Raw genomic sequence first — 18,495 nt, 5'->3', positions numbered from 1 at the left:
CTGCTCCACTGTTCTTTTCCTGACTGTTGGACGTCTCCCTTGTATGTCTTCTGCTTGATTTCCACCCAGTCCTCCATGATCCTACAGCTCTTGCAACCTCCCAGAGTTTCATCTATCTGCTTTTGGCAGTCCTTCCCTTTTTTTTTTTTTTTTGAGACTGTAGGTTTTATTAGCCTCCATTTCCACTAACAATGGAATTTGCTTTGATTTTTCTTGTTTACTTAGTTGGTTTTGATTATATCCAACATGAAAAGAGGCAATTTACTGTTTTATGCCAGGATGTTTAGATAGAAGGTCCTTTAATTATATTTAAATGTGTGACCATATAGTGTAACAACAAAGAACATGAGATTTGAAGCTAGACACACCTGGCTTCTAAACTAAACTCTACCGCTTACTCTCGGGTAATGGACAAACCATATTCCTTCTTTGACCATCAGTGTTCTTATCTCTAAAATAGAGATGATTCTTGCAAATTATTTGGTATTGTTGTGAGGAGCGAGGCAATACATATGTGATAAGTAGGGGCCCAGCATGGTGTTTTGCAAATAGCGGGTGTTCGGAAGGGTAACGTTATAATGTTTCACGGATCTCCTGGCACAGGTGTCATTCGTAATGACTTTAACCCTCTCTGGATGGCATTTTGTAATTGCCGCTCACTCAGCATTAATGATGATGCTGTCCCTGATGCTATCAAGGAGACCCCCTGGCACTCTCCCACTTCACCCATAATTCTATCCAGGACAGTTAGTGCCACAAGAGAGGGACAGATTGACTGCTCGGAGGCCCTGGGGAGAGGACACTCTCCTCCGAATGGCAGGGTTGAGGGGTGGGGTAGCACGTGATCAGGGGCTGTCAGGAGAGGCAAAATTTCTTCGGGGAGAGGTGGGGAGGGCCAGAGCTAGACCTGGATTCTGGATATTCCCTGGTGTAGACTCTGGGATCAGGGTTTGGGTGGGTGGGCTTGGGACTCTGTCACCCCCAGCAGGCCTGAGAAACCAGGTGGCAGGATTCTCATCATGGCAGTTCTGGATGAGGTCAGAGAAGGCTGGGATGTTGGATTGGAAAGAGATCCTAAGGCACGTGTAGTTAAGTTCTTGCTTCTGTCCATGTGTTCTCAGGTCCAGGAGTCCCAGGCAACCATGGCTCCTACCACATTGGCCAGCAGCAGCTCTGATATGGTCTCCGCTGGTTGCAGCACCTCCAGAAGTCAGGACATCATTGAGCCCATGGACACAGAAACCCAGGAGGATGGGAGAGCATCTGCTGATCAGAACACTGGAGGCAAGAAGAATACAGAGATGGATAGGAAGATGCAGGTGGATGGGAGGACGCAGGGAGATGGAACACAAACCACCCAGAGGACACAGGCAGATAGGAAGACACAGGTGGATGTTGTGACACAAGAAAGTGAGAGGTCAGAGTCAGGCAGGAATTCCCAGGAGGATGTGATGGCACAAGGAAAGGTGGGGACCCAGGCAGATAAGAGGACACAGGCAGACAGAAGGGTGCAGGAAGGCAAGGGGACATGGTCAGAGGGGAGCATTCCCACAACTGTGAAATGTTGGTCAGAGAAGGCATCCATGACCGGTATCAGCCCACAGTCCAGGGCCCCCAAACGCCCACCTTCAGAGGATCCTAGGTCCCCTCAGATTACTGAATGCTTTGAACAGACCCCAGAAGAGTTCTCCATCCCAGACAAACCTGAGTTTATGCTCAGATCTGACGAGGCAGCAGGAACGGCCTCCGGAAGCCGTGAGGAAACTGTGCCAGGTCCCCTGGCGGGGGGCCTCACACGCGGGGCACAGCTGCCTCCTGAGGGCAGTTTGGAGCAGGTGGGAGGAGAGAGATATCGAGGGCCAGAGCAGTCGGGTCCAGTTAAGGACAAGGCCAACGAGGGCCTGTCCCAGGGCCCCAAGCAGGAACAGCCGGGAGAAGTGCTGCCTGTGGATCTGGGTGGCTGTCCTTCAGCGGGCCTGAGCCCCCAGGTGCCCACTCTGCCCTCTCTTCCTGGGGCTGGCCTGACGGATAACTCACAGCAGCGGCTGCCCAGCACCCCGGCTTCTCAGCACATGAGCACAGCTGCCTTCCTACCCTCTGGGGACAAGGCCTCGCTGAGTTCTGCCCCCGCACTGCACCTGGGGCTGGGCGCCCCCAGCCAGAGTCACCCGCCAGGAACCAGGGCAGCAGACGCTGAGGGGGCCTGCGCCAAGGTGCCCGGTGTGGAAGGGAGGACTTCAGGCCCCCAGACCTGTGACCCTGGCCTCATAGACTCCCTGAAGAGCTACTTGCTCCTGCTGCTGAAGCTATCCAGCTCAGAGACGAGTGGCAGGGGCCCAGGGGCCCAGGAGGAAGCTGCCGCTGGGGATCAGGCACCCTCACCCTCTCTGGCCCCCACCGTGGAAGTGGCCGGTCTGAGTCCCCGGACGTCACGGCGCATCCTGGAGCGTGTGGAGAACAACCGTCTGGTGCAGAGCGCGCAGACTCTGCTGCTGAGCCCCTGTACCTCCCGCCGCCTCACTGGCCTCCTGGACCGCGAGGTGCAGGTTGGCTGTCAGGCCCTGGCTGCTGCCCGGTGCCCTGGCCCCAGCCCCCTCTCTGTCCCTGCCATCGTGGTAGGTGAGGAGGAAGGCCCCGGGGTGGCCTCAGGAGGATCCAGTGAAGGTGAGGGAGAGGTTTCCCTTGAGGGGCCTGGCCTCCTGCCGACCTCCCAGGAGAGCGGCATGGGTGGGCCGCTGGGGGGCGTGGGTGGACAGGCAGCCCCTGGGCAGGGACTGCTGTCAGCAGAGAGCAGAGCCCAGGAACGCTTCCGAGAGGAGGAGATCCCAGGGGAAGCTCTGACAGATCTCCCCGCAGCTACGCCCGAGGAACTGGCTCTGGGGGCCCGGAGGAAGAGGTTTCTCCCTAAGGTCAGAGCAGCAGGAGATGGGGAGCCAACCAAGCCCGAAGAAAGGGAGAGCCCCTCGGGTTCCCCCCGGGGGCCCCGGAAGGGCCTTGCACCGGGGCCCCCGGGGAGTCCAGGGCGGCAGAAACGCTCCCCTACTCAGGGCAGAAAGGCAGACCTGCTGGAGGTGCCGCGGGCAGAGGAGGAGCCGGCAGCAGGGGCCCTGGGCTCCAGCCCCAGAGCCAGCAACCTGGAAGCAGAGCTGGCCCTGGAGGAAGGCAAGCAGGGCACTCCGGCCAAGCCAAGGAGAGCCAAAGACCTGCTAAAAGGTGAGCAACAGGTACGGCTTCCCAGGAGCAGGGCCCTGCTGGGGTAACCCTGCTTGCTAGAGGTTTAGCGTACCTCTGTAAAGGGTGTTCTTACGTAATAATCCCGCAGGCTTTGGAATCGGAAAGGCCGCTTGGAGTTGGAAATAGTACCAACTTTGTAACATTGTGAGGGTTACATGGGATAGAATAAATCAATTACTCAGCACAGGGCCTGGCTTCAATAGTATCCTAGCTCTATCATCATCATCACCACCGTAATCTCCTTTTTGCAGACTTGTCCCGCGAGTACAGAGTGGAACGGACAGGATTCAAACGCAGGGTCTTAGGTTTAGGAGCCTAGGCTGCAAACTGAAGTTCCTCTCTTGACTGCTGTCTGCGGCCTCAGCTGTGAGGCTCTCCCTGGCCTGGAGTGGAGGTGTCATACTGTGTTCTTTCTAGCTAAGAGGTGTGCTTTGAAGTCAGGGCAAAAGCCTCAGAGATACAGGTGGGACTCAAGTGGGGGCTGTGTGGAGGCTTGAATCCTGTTTTCTCTCAGCCTGTGCCACCACGGACACCCAGGGAAGCAGGGGTAGGGCCAGAGAGGGCACACGATGGAGGGGAAGTGGCTTGTTCCTCTCAACTGTGCCCCTGCTTCCAGCCCCACAGGTGATCCGGAAGATTCGGGTGGAGCAGTTTCCTGATGCCTCGGGCAGCCTGAAGCTCTGGTGCCAGTTTTTCAACATTCTTAGTGACTCAGTCTTGACATGGGCCAAGGATCAGCGCCCAGTGGGCGAGGTGGGCAGGAGGTAAGCCAGCTGGGTACCACCTCCACCTGTCCTGGCTCCCTAATAAATTGTAGCAACAATACTGGGGGGGAGATTGTCCCAGCACTTTGGATCTACCTCCTCATTTAATCCTCACAAGAACCCTATGAGGGAGATTCTAGTATTCCCATAGTGAAGGGGAGAACATTGAGGCTCAGAGGTATTAAGTCACTTGCCCAAAGTCACACAGCTAGTGCAGTCCTGACCTGTGTGATGCAGGCCCAGCTCTTCCCAGAGCTCTCGGAGACAGGGCTCACAGCATTCTCTGAGAGCGGGATCTGCGAAGCCTCAGGACCACAGGGTGGCCCTGGGCTGTGCCATGGTGATGGCCTCACGGAGAGGGTCTCCTCTCTGCAGTGCAGGGGATGAGGGGCCAGCGGCCCTGGCCATCGTGCAGGCGTCCCCCGTAGACTGTGGCGTGTATCGATGCACCATCCGCAATGAGCACGGCTCGGCCTCCACTGACTTCTGCCTCAGCCCCGAGGGTGAGTGTGAGCTCTGCCCCCCCTCCCCGGGGTCTCTGCCTGGCCCCCACTGGGGGTGGGGCGGGGAACAGTCGTCTTTGCAGAGGTGGAGCTGTCTCTGGGCAGACCTGCCTGAGGATAGCGGCTTTCTCTTCTCTTTCTCCACACAGTGCTGTCAGGATTCATCTCCAGAGAAGAAAGTCAAGGTAGGTGCCCCTCAGGGGGAGGAATGGGTGGGCCTGTGTCCCTACCCTGCTATCTACAGGGGCTTCTTTAAAGACTTGGAATCTGTTCTAAATGCCATGTTTATCTCCACATACAGCCACCCTTTGCCTCCTAGTTTAGGATATGGTTTGTGGAGGAGGATGGGGGAGGACAGCTGTTTCAGAAGATGAGGGGGGAGGAGGTGGCTAAGGGGACGTCCTACAAGGAGTTCATTCAGCCTGTGCCCTTTGCCCATGTCAGAGCCCTTGATCAAGAGCAGGACTGTCCACTTGTCACCCTGCCAGCTCCCTCCCCGGAGTTTCTCACGGTGGTCTGTGGACTCCTGCATTAGAGTCACACAGGGAGCTTGCTGAAAATGCAGTTACTTGAGCCCTACCGCAGATACTCTTAATCACAATCTCTGGGGTAGGGCCTAACCCAATTGCGTGTCAGTAGATGCCCTGGTGACTGTGATATACCCCAAAGTTTGATAAGCATTTGAAAGGCTCAAACATTAGGGGAAGAGAGGTATTGCTCCTGCAGAAGACACACGGAGGATTAGGACCGTGAAGGCGGCTGGTGATGGCAAGGTTTCTGGAGCTTCATTTGCCAACTAATACCTTAATTCTTTCCTTCATTCACTTATTTACTCATTCATTCAACTAGTGCCTTTTGTTCAGTTATCAAATCAGATTTAATCAAATATAACCTCACCTAAAAACTAAAAAAGCCTAAAAACTTAGTAATAATACTTAATTATCATCAAATATCCAATCAGATTTTCCCAACTTTCTCATAAGTGTTGGTTTATTTCAATTAGGAACCACTCAGTGCTTTTGGCTAACATAATCTCTTAAATCTATCAAATGTATAATAGTTCCTCCTCCCTCATTTGTTTTCCCTCCTTGCCATTTATTTGTTGAAGAATTTCTTACATTTTGGATTTTTATTGATTATATCACCATTTAACATGTTGCTTCATTGATGTGCTTCCTCTAAACTGGTAATTAGCTTGAGATGCTTGCTCCAATTCAGGTGCAAATTTTGGGGGTGTGTGTGTGGACATTTCACAGGTGTGCTGTGTATTTCCTTTGCATCCTATCTGGAGGCATGTGATGTCTGACTGTTTTAGTAATGTTAAGAATGATCACTGGGTTCATTCAGGTGTTTTCTGCCTGATCTATCCCTTTTAAACTTTAAAAAACTGTATCTGATATAACCCCTGTCATCATCTAGGGGTTTTAGCAGTCACTGATTATCACCTAAGTCCTTTATTTCATTAAGGTTTGCAACATGGAGTATTTTAATTCTGTCATTTCTTCTTTATTCATTAGCTGAAATTTTTTGGAAAAGAAGAAATGGTTATTTGGTAATCCTGATACATATAGGTCCAACAGAAAATGAAGGAAAAAATACTTTCTTTTCCTCCTTGCTCTTATTAGATTTCAGAATAGTGAGTTGGTGCCCTAACATCCTCCAAAGGTCACGAATGAGGGTTTTTTTTCCCAGAGGGAAGGGTTTTTTTTTACTTATAATTATGAAAGTATGGCTTTTTAACACATTTGAATGTTCAATACTTTGCAATTATTTTGCTGTTGTTGGTGGTAAGATTGTCTCATTTTTTGCCAGTAGAAGCCTCTTCAGGTTGGCTCTTGTGTCCTTTTGACGAGTTGCCAATTGTTTATGATACCTTACTTGCTTTCTGGTCCAGAGATGTTTCAGGTCAATCTAGGACACTTCCTGCCCTAGACCCGGAATCAACCATTTCTTTAGGGAGTTCTGGTTCCTTTTAGTGGAAAATGGTATTTAGTGATCCCAATTTGAGCACTAGGAGTGCTCACTGCTACTGGATTTGTCTCACAAACTTTTTGTTTCAGTCAAACATGTTGGTTGACATGGAGTCATTTATTCATTTGATCAAAACACTGAATTCTAAAACAAAGTAATTCTGATATTCTGTATTGATTGCTGCTTCCTCAGAAAACCCCTGCCTTCCACAGACACTGGCTGAGCCCTTACTCTGCACACGTGAGCACTGTTGAACGACGGCGGTTTTACCAGATACAGTGTCTGCCCTCAGGAGGTCATAGTTCATAGGGCGCCCCCCACAAGTGCACACCCAAAGAGAAGTCATGGACAGAGTGGTGGGGTGCTACGGGTTCCACAGCAGTCGGGGGGGAGCTTCTAGTTTTCCACATTTCTCCTGTTCCCCCTCAGTTGGAGAAGAGATTGAGATGACCCCCATGGTGTTTGCTAAGGGTCTGGCTGACACTGGCTGCTGGGGGGACAAGCTCTTTGGGCGCCTGGTGAGCGAGGAGCTACAAGGTGGTGGACACGGGTGTGGCCTTCGGAAGGCCTCCCAGGCCAAGGTCATCTACGGGCTGGAACCCATCTTCGAGTCAGGCCTCACGTGCATCATCAAGGTGTCCAGCCTGCTTGTGTTTGGGCCCAGCAGTGAGACTTCTCTCCTGGGCAGAAACTATGACGTCACCATCCAGGTACTGTCCCATCCCCCTGCCCCATCCTTCCACTCTCTCATCCCTCCCCTTCCCAGCCTGGGTCCTACTGGGAAGCCCAGTATGGAGGAGGAAGCCACCTTAGTCTCAACTTTACCTCGACGAGAGCCTGAGATGTAGTCCAGGCTACATCTTTGGGGCCATAGTTTTCAAACTGTATTTTTCAGCAGAAAACTTTCTTCACTGCCCTCAAAGATATCTTTCGCAGAAGCCTTATTTGGGAGTTAAAAGGGGAGTGACTGTGGGCGGGGTCGGTACCTTGCTCTCCTGCAGTGGGGCCCCTGGGGCATTGCCATCTATCACTAGGACTCCAGGAAGCACACTTTGGAAACCACTTTGAAAACAAGTCCAGAGCCTCTTGTTTTACAAATGAGAAAAATGAGGTGCAGAGTAGGGAGGAGGGTAGGAATGAACCCCACCTCCCCCAGGGCTGGAATCCTCCCTGCAGCCTCTAGCAGATGGCCTTCCCACTAAGAGCCAGGCAGATAGAGAACCGGGATGCTTCCTTGCTGATCAGAGTTGCTTCTCTTCAATCCACAGGGGTGCAAGATCCAGAACATGAGTCGAGAGTACTGCAAAATCTTTGCGGCTGAAGCCCGGGCTGCACCTGGCTTTGGGGATGTGCCTGAGTAAGTGCACAGGGAGGGGGCCGTGCAGTGTGCAGACCGGTTGACTTGAGCTTCTGCAGAGAACCATGATTTCACAGCCTCCTGGGGGCCTCCTGCGTCATAGTCACGTGTAAATGGGCCCCCAGCTAACCCCATGCTCAGCTCAGTGGTTCCACAAAATCTAGAAATAAAGACCTCAAGATTCACTGCCCACTTTAGAAAAGCTTCTGCTCTGGTCTTCAGTCTCCTCCCACCCACCCTAATTCCCCACTCCTTTGCCCAGTTTTTGCTGATCGCAGGGTTTGGGCACAGCAGGTTCTGGGCCTCTCTGAAGGTGATGGGGTGGGCTAAAACTTCCAGGCAAACTGGTCAGGATTCTAATGTGGTAGGTGGGCAGGGTCCGTGTGGATTTTTGTAGGAGTCAGCTACACATGGAAACTGTTTTCATTTTGAGACTTGGAACTTCAACTCTTGAGTATTAGGGTCTAGCTGGCATTGAGCACAGTCTGGTTGGATCCTCTCAGAGGTATTCCTTTCTGTTTGGCACTTACAGGTCTTAGTCCCTCACTCAAGCACAGAGGCCTCCTGGGGCTATAGCAGGGTTCAGTTCTAATCCCACTGACCTCAGAGAATGGAGGAGGCCACCATTTCCTTTCCTGAACTCAGGGTGGAACCCCCCCTTCCTTGCTGTCCTCCAGGCTCAGAGCTGAGAGTTCTGTTCTTGGAAGGGCCTTCCTTTTGGATCCAAGAGTGTAGAATTGAGGTGGAGGGAGGAGCTCTCTGGGGCCATACTTCCTGCTCACTGCAGGGTGACACTATGTTTAGGATCATCCCACTGTATCTGATCTACCGGCCTGCAAACAATATCCCATATGCTACCCTGGAGGAGGACCTGGGCAAGCCCATGGAGTCTTACTGTTCCCGGGAATGGGGCTTTGCTGCGGCTCCAGCAGCATCTAGCAGCTCTGAGGCCGTGCAGAAATGCCAGACCTTCCAGCACTGGCTGTATCTGTGGACAAATGGCAGCTTCCTTGTCACAGATTTGGCAGGTATGAGGGTGTGGGGTGTGCATGTACATGTGCAGGAGAGCATGCGGAGGGGCAGAGTCACAGTTCTCGTTTACTAGTGTGCAGCGCACTTTTGCACATATTCTCCTTTGCTTTCACAGTAACCTTGTAAAGTGCGCTGGACAGGAACCACTTTGTATGCAGCGCTAATACGTATCAGGGCCTCATGGTGCCTAGTCTATAACTGCAGCTGTATCTAAAGGAGTACACTCCAGGCTTCACTTAAAATTAAAAAGGAATTTACTTCAAAGACCGTTCCATGGGATCTAATTCAAACCCGCAACCACGTTTTCAAAATCTCCCTTTCCTTCTTCCCTGCAGCTCTGCTGTGAACTTTCTTACTCTCTAACTTCCTAACCTCTCTCTTCCATCCCTGTACACATAGCTTTGCAATCTCCTCCTTCCCTGCTCCCCCCTCTGTCTTTGGTAGCTTTTTATTATGTAAACAAACTTAGTCTCTCTTGCTTCTTTTTAGTTTATTTCTATTTCTCCCATTACTCAGATTCTCCCCAACAAAGGAAGGCCAGCAAGCATGAATTCTCCTTCCTTCTTTGACCACTCCTCTCCAGGCCTACTCTCTGTAACCAGACAGGGCAGGGGAGAGGAAAAGATAAAATCCTCTCTACAGTGAGAGGACTGGAATGCTGCGAATATCACACACTATTACATTTTATCCCTGATGTAAATAAGTGACAAAACCAAGGGCCAGAGATAGAAAACTGGCTTAAATGTGCTCTGCATTGGGGTTAAAGAATAAATATTAATACAATAAATATTGTATATACAACTCTATATATTGAAGGGAGGGGGGCTAGTAACACATTAAACCATTATCATTCACTCTATTTGTTAACTCATAAATTTTTCTTTCCTTCCTTCTTTCCTTCCTTCCTTCCTTCCTTCCTTCCTTCCAACATTACTAAATATTGGGAAGATAAAAAGGTGAATTAGGAATAGCCATTGTCCTCAAGAAGCTATGATAAGTATACCAATTTCTACAATGAGATGATAACATAATATAGTAGAAAGACTTGAGAGTCAAAGAAATTCAAGCCTAGGTCTCATCATTTTCTAGCTGGGTGTCTGTTTTACAGAGAAGAAAACAAGCTCAGACAGGTTAGGTCATTTAATCTCTCCGAGCTTCTGTTTCCTTTCCCTCTCTAGGAATAACCATATCTTCCCTGCCTATCTCTCAGACTTGTTAAGAATATTAAATGAGACTGTATTTATGAAAGCCCTCTGCAAACCAAAATTCTGTGCAAGTGTAAGGGATCATCATTATTATAATGCAAAATGGAATGTGATAAATGCTGAAAGAGAAATAACAAAGAAATTAATATTTATTGCATAACTACTGTGTTTCAGACACTAAGTTATAGTCCTACACATACTGTGATCTTCTCAATTCCCCTGCAAGATGGGCAGCATTATCCCTACTTTTACTGTTGAGGATTAGAGATAGTAAGTGACTGGCCAAGCACACACAGCTCCAAAGTGACAGAGCTGAAATGCAAATCCAGGTGTGCCTGGTTCTCAAGCCCACATTTGTGCCACTCTATCATCCACGGGTACTCAGGCCTGTTAGTGAGAGGTAGGTTCCTGGAGGAAGGCAACCGGACGGTGTACAAACAGGGAAGGAGAGTCACAGACCTGACGCATGAATGCTAAGATGCTGGGGTGGCCTGGACGGGGTGGGAAATGCCTCCTTTGTCGCCACTTGCCTGGATCTGTCCTTCAAGGCTGTCTTAACCTAGGAGCCCATCTGGGCTTCTTGGAGTGCTTGCTTGCTGCACTGTATGAGTAGGTGGAAGCCAGTCTTATCCAGTGTTAACGTTTCTGCTGGCCCAGCCCTGAAATACCTTCACATTTCCACCTTTCTCCCTCTTGCCCAGATGGGCTAATCTGTTATGAGGAAGGAGAAGGTTTTAGCTCAAAGCCAGAGGCCAGCTCAGTTTGTGACCTAATCTCATCCAGTAGAGGCAGGATTGCACAGCTGGAAGACTTTTGGATCTAGGAGTAAGAAAGACTGAACTTTGATTCACGGTGGTCATTGCACACAGACAGTGTTCAATTATTAAATGAATGAATAAATGTGACTTTGCTACAGTCACTTAACTTTGAGCCTATCTCCTCACCTGTGAAAATGGGAATAGTATTACTACTAATAATACAGAGATACCCACACCACTCATGAGACAGGCCAGGGTGATGATGCCCAATGAGAGGGTACCTGAAGATGTGCCCTGCAATCTGGCAAGTTTCCATCTAAAGTGATATCCATCTTGGAGACGTGGGGGCCCTAGAACCAGCCCAGGATGCCCTCAACTCCCCACTCTCTCTCTTTTCAGGGGTTAACTGGAAAATGACTGATGTGCAGATTGCTACCAAACTGCGAGGGTGAGTGCTCCTTGGGGACAGAATGCCCTCTGAGAGTCTGCTCAGGGTGGAAAATGTCAAAGTTCTTCTGGTTCTCCATCCCTGAGGTGCTAGACCTGTGACCAGAGAGTCTCACTTGCACCCATGGCCATATAGTAATGTCTCAGGGGCCACTGATCCCCACCTGCTGTGCCCCTGACCCCAGACCTGGACCAGTAGCTCTTGACGCCCATGCACAGGACCACCTACATCCTGGGCTCTCAGTGTACCTGCTCCCCTTCCTTCTCACTTGTGAAAACTCATCAGGGTGCAGATAAGCAGGGCCCTGTGAGTAGAGTGGTGAGCTGGAGTCTGCTCTTATTTATGTTAATAAGGCAGATCGTCCTCACACCGAGTGACGTCCCACCCGATGAACTCCATGGGCCAGGGTGTAATGAGACCTCAGTTTAGAGTTGAGGTTTCGGATGCTGCCGTCTGAGGTGGCCCCAGGTGGACTCCCCAGCACCCCGAGGTAAGGTAGGATGGACCTTGGGCACCACACCCTGGTTGTGGCCACCCCACAGTCTGCCCCCCAAGGACTCTCTCTCTGGGTGGGACTCCTACTCAGCTCTCACTGTTTGGCTGCAGATACCAAGGCCTCAAGGAGAGCTGTTTCCCTGCCCTGCTGGACCAGTTTGCCTCTTCCCACCAGTGCAACACCTTCTGTGAGATGCTGGGGCTAAAACCTCTCAAGGGCCCTGAGGCTGCCCATCCCCAAGCCAAGGCCAAAGGCTCCAAGAGTCCATCTGCCGGCAGGAGGGGCCCCCAGCTGAGTCCTCAGCCCCAGAGGAAAGGCCCTCCCAGTCCCCAGAAGAGTGCCCCAAGCTCCAAGGCCACCCCTCAGGCCTCAGAGGCAGTCGCCACCCAGTTACTCGGACAGCCTCCCGTCCGAGATGGAGACTCCAAGGCCCAGGGCATGCGGTAGCCCCCACAGGAGGCTGGGGGCCTCCACCCAGCAGCAGACCGACAAGGAAGCAGCTCGAACCGATGGAGACGTTCCCAGTACGGGACTGACCGGAGCAGGTGCACTGAGGCGGCACCCCTCGGGGCCTCTGCCCGCAGCCTCTCCTCATCAGATGCTTGGTGCCTGACACCCAGCCCGGTGGCCTCTCCTGGTGCCATCGTCCCCGTGGCTCCCAGGCCCTACCTCCCGGGGCCTGCAGCCTAGCCCTCCTTGAAGTTTACACTGGCCACTGCTGGAGGCTCCCTGAGTCCTCTGCATGAGTTCTGCAACCAACCCCTTGCCCCAGGCCCTGCCGTGAATGTTGCACTCTGGGGGCACGCAGGCCAGCACCTACCCTTTTCCCTTCACTTGGCCCTGATCCCTCCCTATCCTCAGGGCTCCAGACTTCCTCTGCGGTGTCTGGCCTGGTGACTCTCAGGGTGTCTTTTCCTTCCAGTCATTTTGCGTCATTCATCCCAGCTTATCTTGCAACTAACCTGTCCCTGAGCCCGAATGGTGCCAGGGCCCTTCCAGAGACTGTCATATCCTTGTGCAGTGGTCTTTGGTGATGTGTGTTCATGCTCTTCCTTCCCCCATCACTCAGGCACTCAATCACCTGCCTACCATGCTCCCTTGCACCCCATCCCCCATCCCTGGCTTTGAGCCCAATTGCAGCCTGCTGCCTGCCTTTCACTGAGTTCTGTTTGTTCCCCTACCTGAGGGCTTCCCTAGCCTGACCCCCACCCTACCCACCATACCTAGGTGAAGAGCAGACCCTCTGGCCTCTCAGCCCACCCCAGGACACTCCTCCCCTACTTCTCCCAGGCCCTCTGCCCGTGAGGTGAGAGCTGGCATGAGGGTTGCATCAGCAGCTGTGGCCAGACGGAAGGTGTTGACTTTGTGGGACCTTGTGCTTCATACTGAAACGAGGTGGGGTCACAGTGAATTTCACATCCCCTCTTGACCAGGGATAGAGGGCTGGGACTCTTCTCCAGAGGGCGTGCACCTGGGAGCTGTGGGAAGAATGCAGTCCACCCATGTGCAGGGTGGAGGAGTGTCTCTGTGCCTGGGAATTAGGACCCCCTGCCCCTAACCATTAGCTCTTGACCCTGGGACTCCAGCTCTGGGCCTCAATATAGGCTCCCAAGGAATTGCTGTGCTCGGCCCAGCACCCTGGGCCCTTCCTGAGAACCCTTCCTTGAGGCCTGGGATGGGGTGGGTCTCGAGCTAGCCTGCTCCCCCTGGAATGCAATAAAGGCAGCAACTGTGTATCTTGCTCGCCCTTATCTGGTGTGGTTGTAGGTATATGGGGTCAGGGTCCCGTCTCCCCAGGCGGTTCTCTGAAGGCGTCCTGCAGTCCCTGGACCCACTGGAAAAGTGAATCCATGTTTTGGATCCTAGATTGGCATTCAGCCTCAGCCTTCTGTGGCCGCAGCTAGACAGTCTGTGCTGCTTGTACTAATGGAATGATGGCTTGTGCCCCTTACGAGGGCGCTTAGGCCTTTGGAATTGCTCATTCATTTGGAAGAGGAATGCAGAGGAAGGAACCCAGGAAGGAAGAGCAGAGCTGGGGCTCTGGGGAAACGCCCAGTGTCTTTGGCTGCCTCCACTGGGGCAAGACCAGCCCGGGGGAAGACCAGCTCCTGCCTCTCAGCTACTCACTGACTGTTTCCTGCCTCCCAAGCTGCAGAGGCTTCTCATTCCCAGCCCCACCCCATCACCCAGGCCTTTCCTTGCCTGACCTTTACCCCCCTCCGTTTGACATTTCTGACTTCTCTACCTCCTCTTGTGCTCAGGTGACTCTGCCCACTTTTTCCTCTTGCTCCCAACTCTCCCAGCCTGCATATCCAGATTGCCGTGGTGAACCGAGAGCTGGAATATTGTTGATTTGTTTATTCATTCATCCATTCATTCGGCAGACATACTGAGCAGACTTACTTTATGCCAGACCCTGAGCTGACCACTGCTGGGAGGCAAAGATGCATGAGGTGGTCTCAAAAGAGGTGCTTTCCGTTAGGTTTCTTGGGTTTTGAGCAACAGAAATGGACTTGGACCTTCATGGGAAGGGTGTTGGGGGTAGTTCACAGAACCAAAGGAATAGCTGAACAGTTGGCCTTTAGAAGGGCAGGAGCCAGGGTAGCTCCAGAGCTTGCCTCCCAGGAGCTGCTGCCGTTGCTCCAGTGGATCTCCCTCCACTCAAGGTTCAAATTCCTGTCCTGGAGCTCCGGGCATCGTGGACTGGGAGAGAGGTAGTTTTCCAAAGGCTGGGGATTCTTACCAGAAGAATGGTGGAGGGTGGAAGGGTAGAAAGGGCTTGGCAGGCAACCACAGAAGATACCCTGACACACACAGATACAGACACACACACACACACACACACACACACACACACACCTTTCTTCCCATCTGATGCACTACAACTCTCTTACATACAACCAAAAGCAAATCGCTCTCTGCTTGGGGAGACCATTCAAGGTAATAGTCAATGACTAAGTCCAGGGGTAATGACCAGGGCTACCATTCTCCAAAGTCCAGTGTCACTAATGATACTCTTTCCTCTTTTATCACAATCTCCTTTTGAAATTCTGCAACCTGTGGAAATTATATAACCCAACAAGAAGGGAAGTATGAGTAAAGGCTACGGTCCATTTCTATAACTGGTCATGAGAACTAGTATTTATGACTAGGGATTTTTTTGCCCTTTGGAGTGACCCAAATCTTCAGTTCCAAAGTCGAGTTCCTAAGCGGTCCTGCCTGTGTGGCAAGCATTAGCCACTGGACATGGCAGTACCAGGAAGCACTTTAGGAAACCCCCACGTCCATCTGTACCCTGCCCCCTTTTAAGTAGCCGCAATCATATTTTCCCTTGATAGAGTTAATCATCCCAGCTACTCCTACGTGTCACTATATTTACTCGTATCCTAGATATACTCCTATCCTAGCTCTGTGTGGCTCAGAGGTACATGCAACCTGAGACGGCCAGGTGCCTAGGCTTCTAATTCACTTGAATCATTACTATGAATTTTTGAAGAGGTGTTTTCTTGGGAACTAAAACCTCTACACCAGTCTGGTCCTCAACCTCAGATATGAGAAACGCATTGAGATGTCGTGATAACATGCCCCTCTTCACCCTGCTTCCTGGCCTGTAGGAGAAATAGCACCATGAACTGGTTGCCGGTTTGGAGCTTATGCTACATCTTGCAGGCCTTACCCAGCCTTGCAAGGTATTGTTTTCAGCTGGTGCCGTAGCTGAGTTTTCAACAAACCGTTTCACCATATTATCAAGCTAACTGCTTCTAGACTGTGGGGATCCTGAAAAGATGAGCAAAGGCCATAGGCATCAACCCATTACTTTGCTATAAAGTGTATTCCCTGGTTGAATGCAATATGTGGGGATACCGAAATGCTGTTTACAACAGTTGATAATTCCATGGATTTTTTTTTTTTTTTTTTTTTTTTTTTTTTGCGGTACGCGGGCCTCTCACTGTTGTGGCCTCTCCCATTACGGAGCACGGGCTCCCGACGCGCAGGCTCAGTGGCCACGGCTCACGGGCCCAGCCGCTCCGCGGCATGTGGGATCTTCCCGGACCGGAGCACGAACCCGTGTCCCCTGCATCGGCAGGCAGACTCTCAACCACTGCGCCACCAGGGAAGCCCAATTCCATGGATTTTGATGGGAGAGGCATGATGGGTAAGGAAAGCAAATCCAAATCCAGAAGAAGGGCCCCTCATGGTCAAGATAAGTTACTGCCCTGTTAAAGCCATAGCATAAGTGTAGACTGAGGCGAGCTCAGCCGTAGGGCAGGAGGAGGCATTATGGGAGAGTGAGTGATGCCCACACACAGCTTGCCTGTGCCTCCAGAACCCTATCCTGGAGCATTCACCTAATGACGGTGGCCATGCCTGATTTTGGCTGGGTGGATCCGACAACCCCTGTTCATAAGGGCCAGCATGGCCACCTGGTAGGCTGTAGCCAAGCAGTTAGACTCCCCAGAGCCCAGTGGCAAGTCAGAGGGCTGTGTGTCAAAAGGATAATAGTTACTTGTTGGCCAGCGTATCACTTGATTCCAAACTCTGGGTTTTCCTGCCATATTTTTAATTTTTTTTTATTTTTAATTTTTTAACATCTTTATTACAGTATAATTACTTTACATTGTTGTGTTAGTTTCTGCTGTATAACAAAGTGAATCAGTTATACATATACGTATGTCCCCATATCTCTTCCCTCTTGCGTCTCCCTCCCTCCTACCCTTCCTATCCCACCCCCTTCTGCCATATTTTTTAAATCAAGACTTGTCACAATCTCCATGTGCCTCCCCAATATGCCACAGACAGACCCCTCAAGCACCACTGGCTCTGCCAGGTCATGTGGCCTCGTGGCAGAATCATACGTGCTCAAGGCTTTTCCTGCTGGAGAGCCTTCACTTGCTCTGCGCCCTGCCCAAAGCTGGCAGTCTTCTGGGTCAGTCAGTAAACGGGTTGGAGCAAGATGCCCCAAACTGACAATTTTGCCTGGAATTGGGCCTTCGTGGTAAGGAATTCAAAATGTAGGAATTTGTCCTACATTAATGGAGGAACTATTCTGACCTCAACAGACCCCTTGATCCCCAGGAACTTTATTCAAGGAACAGACATTTGCATTTTCACATGCTTTATCTCCCACCTCTGACTCACATATATATGTCTTACCAAAGCATCTAGGGAAACTGTTGATCTCCAGACCCTATCAGCATGATGCCATCAGCGTGCTGGAACATTGCATTGCTGAGGTCAAGGTCCCTGTGAGGCAGTCTGTGGCACAGAGCTGAACAGCTAAGATAATATATATCATTCAGCAGGACAGCAGTGGAGTACTGCTACCCTGCCAGCTGAAGACGAATTGCTTCTGATGTTCTTTGCTCATGAAAATCAAGGGAAAAAATGAATTCACTGGATCAAAGGGTTCATACCAAATGCCAAGAGCTGGATGAATTTGCTTTAGCAAGAAGACCATTTCTGGAACAGCACCTGCAATTGGAGTTAACACGTTTTAAAGTTTACAACAATCCAAAGACCTCCTGGCCAGGCTGAGCTGTGGTAGGAATCACTATGACTTCACTCTTAAATCTGATAGTAACACTGATTTCTACAATTCCCTCCCAAATACGGAAGCACTTTTGATTTACCATTTCGGTCAGGAGCGGGAATTCTGATGGCTTGTGCTTCTCCTATCCTATTATAGTCATTCTTACCCCACTAATCAGAGCCATCGTGGGGGTTATGCGTGTTTCAGAATATATCCATTTCAACTGTACACTCAAAATAACCTTTCATTGGCTTTGAGATTCCACTGGGTCTACTGTGGCGCAAAATTTAGTCTATTAAACATCTCTATGGATTGGGAGACCACATGCTCTTCTACTGTACCCAGAAATTGGACTTGGCTTGGAGCCAGTGTCCTACAAAACCCCTCTCCCCAAGTCTGAGTACTTTCCTTTCCTTTCCGTTCCCAGATAAGTGAACACAGATCCCTTTGGGGAAGGTTGCAAGGAAGGTTAACAATATGCATCTAAGTGTTAAAATAAGGTTTTTCTTCAAAGATATTTGACTTCCTCTCCCTTGAAAGTCTGGAAATTAAGTGGGAGATTTTGACTCTACCTTGGCAGCTGAGACAGACCTCTTTGCCCAACCAGAAACCTTTGGTTACAGTAGTAACTAGCTGATATCTTAGGCACTGTCTGGTCTTTTTCATTCCTGGGGCCCAGTGATTAATTAACCACAGCTAGAGGTTTGGTTTCCATGCCCATGTCCATTATGATAACTCCTCTACTGTGTTCCTTCTGTCTATCTCTGCTGCTGAGATCAGGAAGTTCATTTCATAGGAGCTCTTCCAACCAGAATTCCAGGCCTAGAGAGGAAAGCCAGCAGAGCCTCGCCAATTTCTCATGGCAGGGAGTGAGACCATCTTCTGGGTCATGTCAGAGGCCAGAGGGCAGATGGGCTGGATGCATGTCAGGGACCCAATAAAGCATTCTTGTTTCCTAAAATCTGTGAGTTCCTGCCTTCCTTGGAATTTTGGTCTTTTGTTATAATTTAGCATGGGTCAGTATTTAGTCCAGATTTGTATTATCCACCCTCATCTATAGCCCCCCTCCCCCTGCACAAATGGTAAGAACTGTATCTGTCTGTATGAGCTTCTATAGAATCTCTGGTGAGTGAGAACATATCAATAAACAAAACCTGAATCAAAATTCTGTTCCGCTATCTTGGTCAAACAGCCTTA

The 18,495-nt window shown here is 50.7% G+C and overlaps 1 protein-coding gene across 3 annotated transcripts in view; it reads left to right on the top strand.

The window, feature by feature from the left end:
- The window catches only part of ALPK3 (alpha kinase 3), a 53,562-nt gene extending 35,303 nt beyond the window's left edge, over positions 1 to 18,259 (top strand). For 2 of the 3 annotated variants that reach the window (XM_049705755.1, XM_033402922.2), the window contains 9 exons: positions 1,122 to 3,213; positions 3,851 to 3,998; positions 4,374 to 4,501; positions 4,651 to 4,686; positions 6,902 to 7,182; positions 7,741 to 7,829; positions 8,634 to 8,857; positions 11,224 to 11,272; positions 11,879 to 18,259. In XM_049705755.1, the coding sequence (XP_049561712.1) occupies positions 1,122 to 3,213; positions 3,851 to 3,998; positions 4,374 to 4,501; positions 4,651 to 4,686; positions 6,902 to 7,182; positions 7,741 to 7,829; positions 8,634 to 8,857; positions 11,224 to 11,272; positions 11,879 to 12,215 (3,384 nt within the window). In that variant the 3' untranslated portion in view covers positions 12,216 to 18,259. The remainder of the gene's footprint in view (positions 1 to 1,121; positions 3,214 to 3,850; positions 3,999 to 4,373; positions 4,502 to 4,650; positions 4,687 to 6,901; positions 7,183 to 7,740; positions 7,830 to 8,633; positions 8,858 to 11,223; positions 11,273 to 11,878) is intronic. The other variant, XM_049705756.1, reaches the window with a different exon arrangement.
- Positions 18,260 to 18,495: the final 236 nt, after the last annotated feature.

The sequence above is a fragment of the Orcinus orca genome, chromosome 2, assembly GCF_937001465.1.
Source record: "Orcinus orca chromosome 2, mOrcOrc1.1, whole genome shotgun sequence".
In the NCBI taxonomy this organism is placed as follows: Eukaryota; Metazoa; Chordata; class Mammalia; order Artiodactyla; family Delphinidae; genus Orcinus; species Orcinus orca.
The sequence above is the reverse complement of the archived record's forward strand: the minus strand, read 5'-3'. Positions and strand labels throughout refer to the sequence as shown.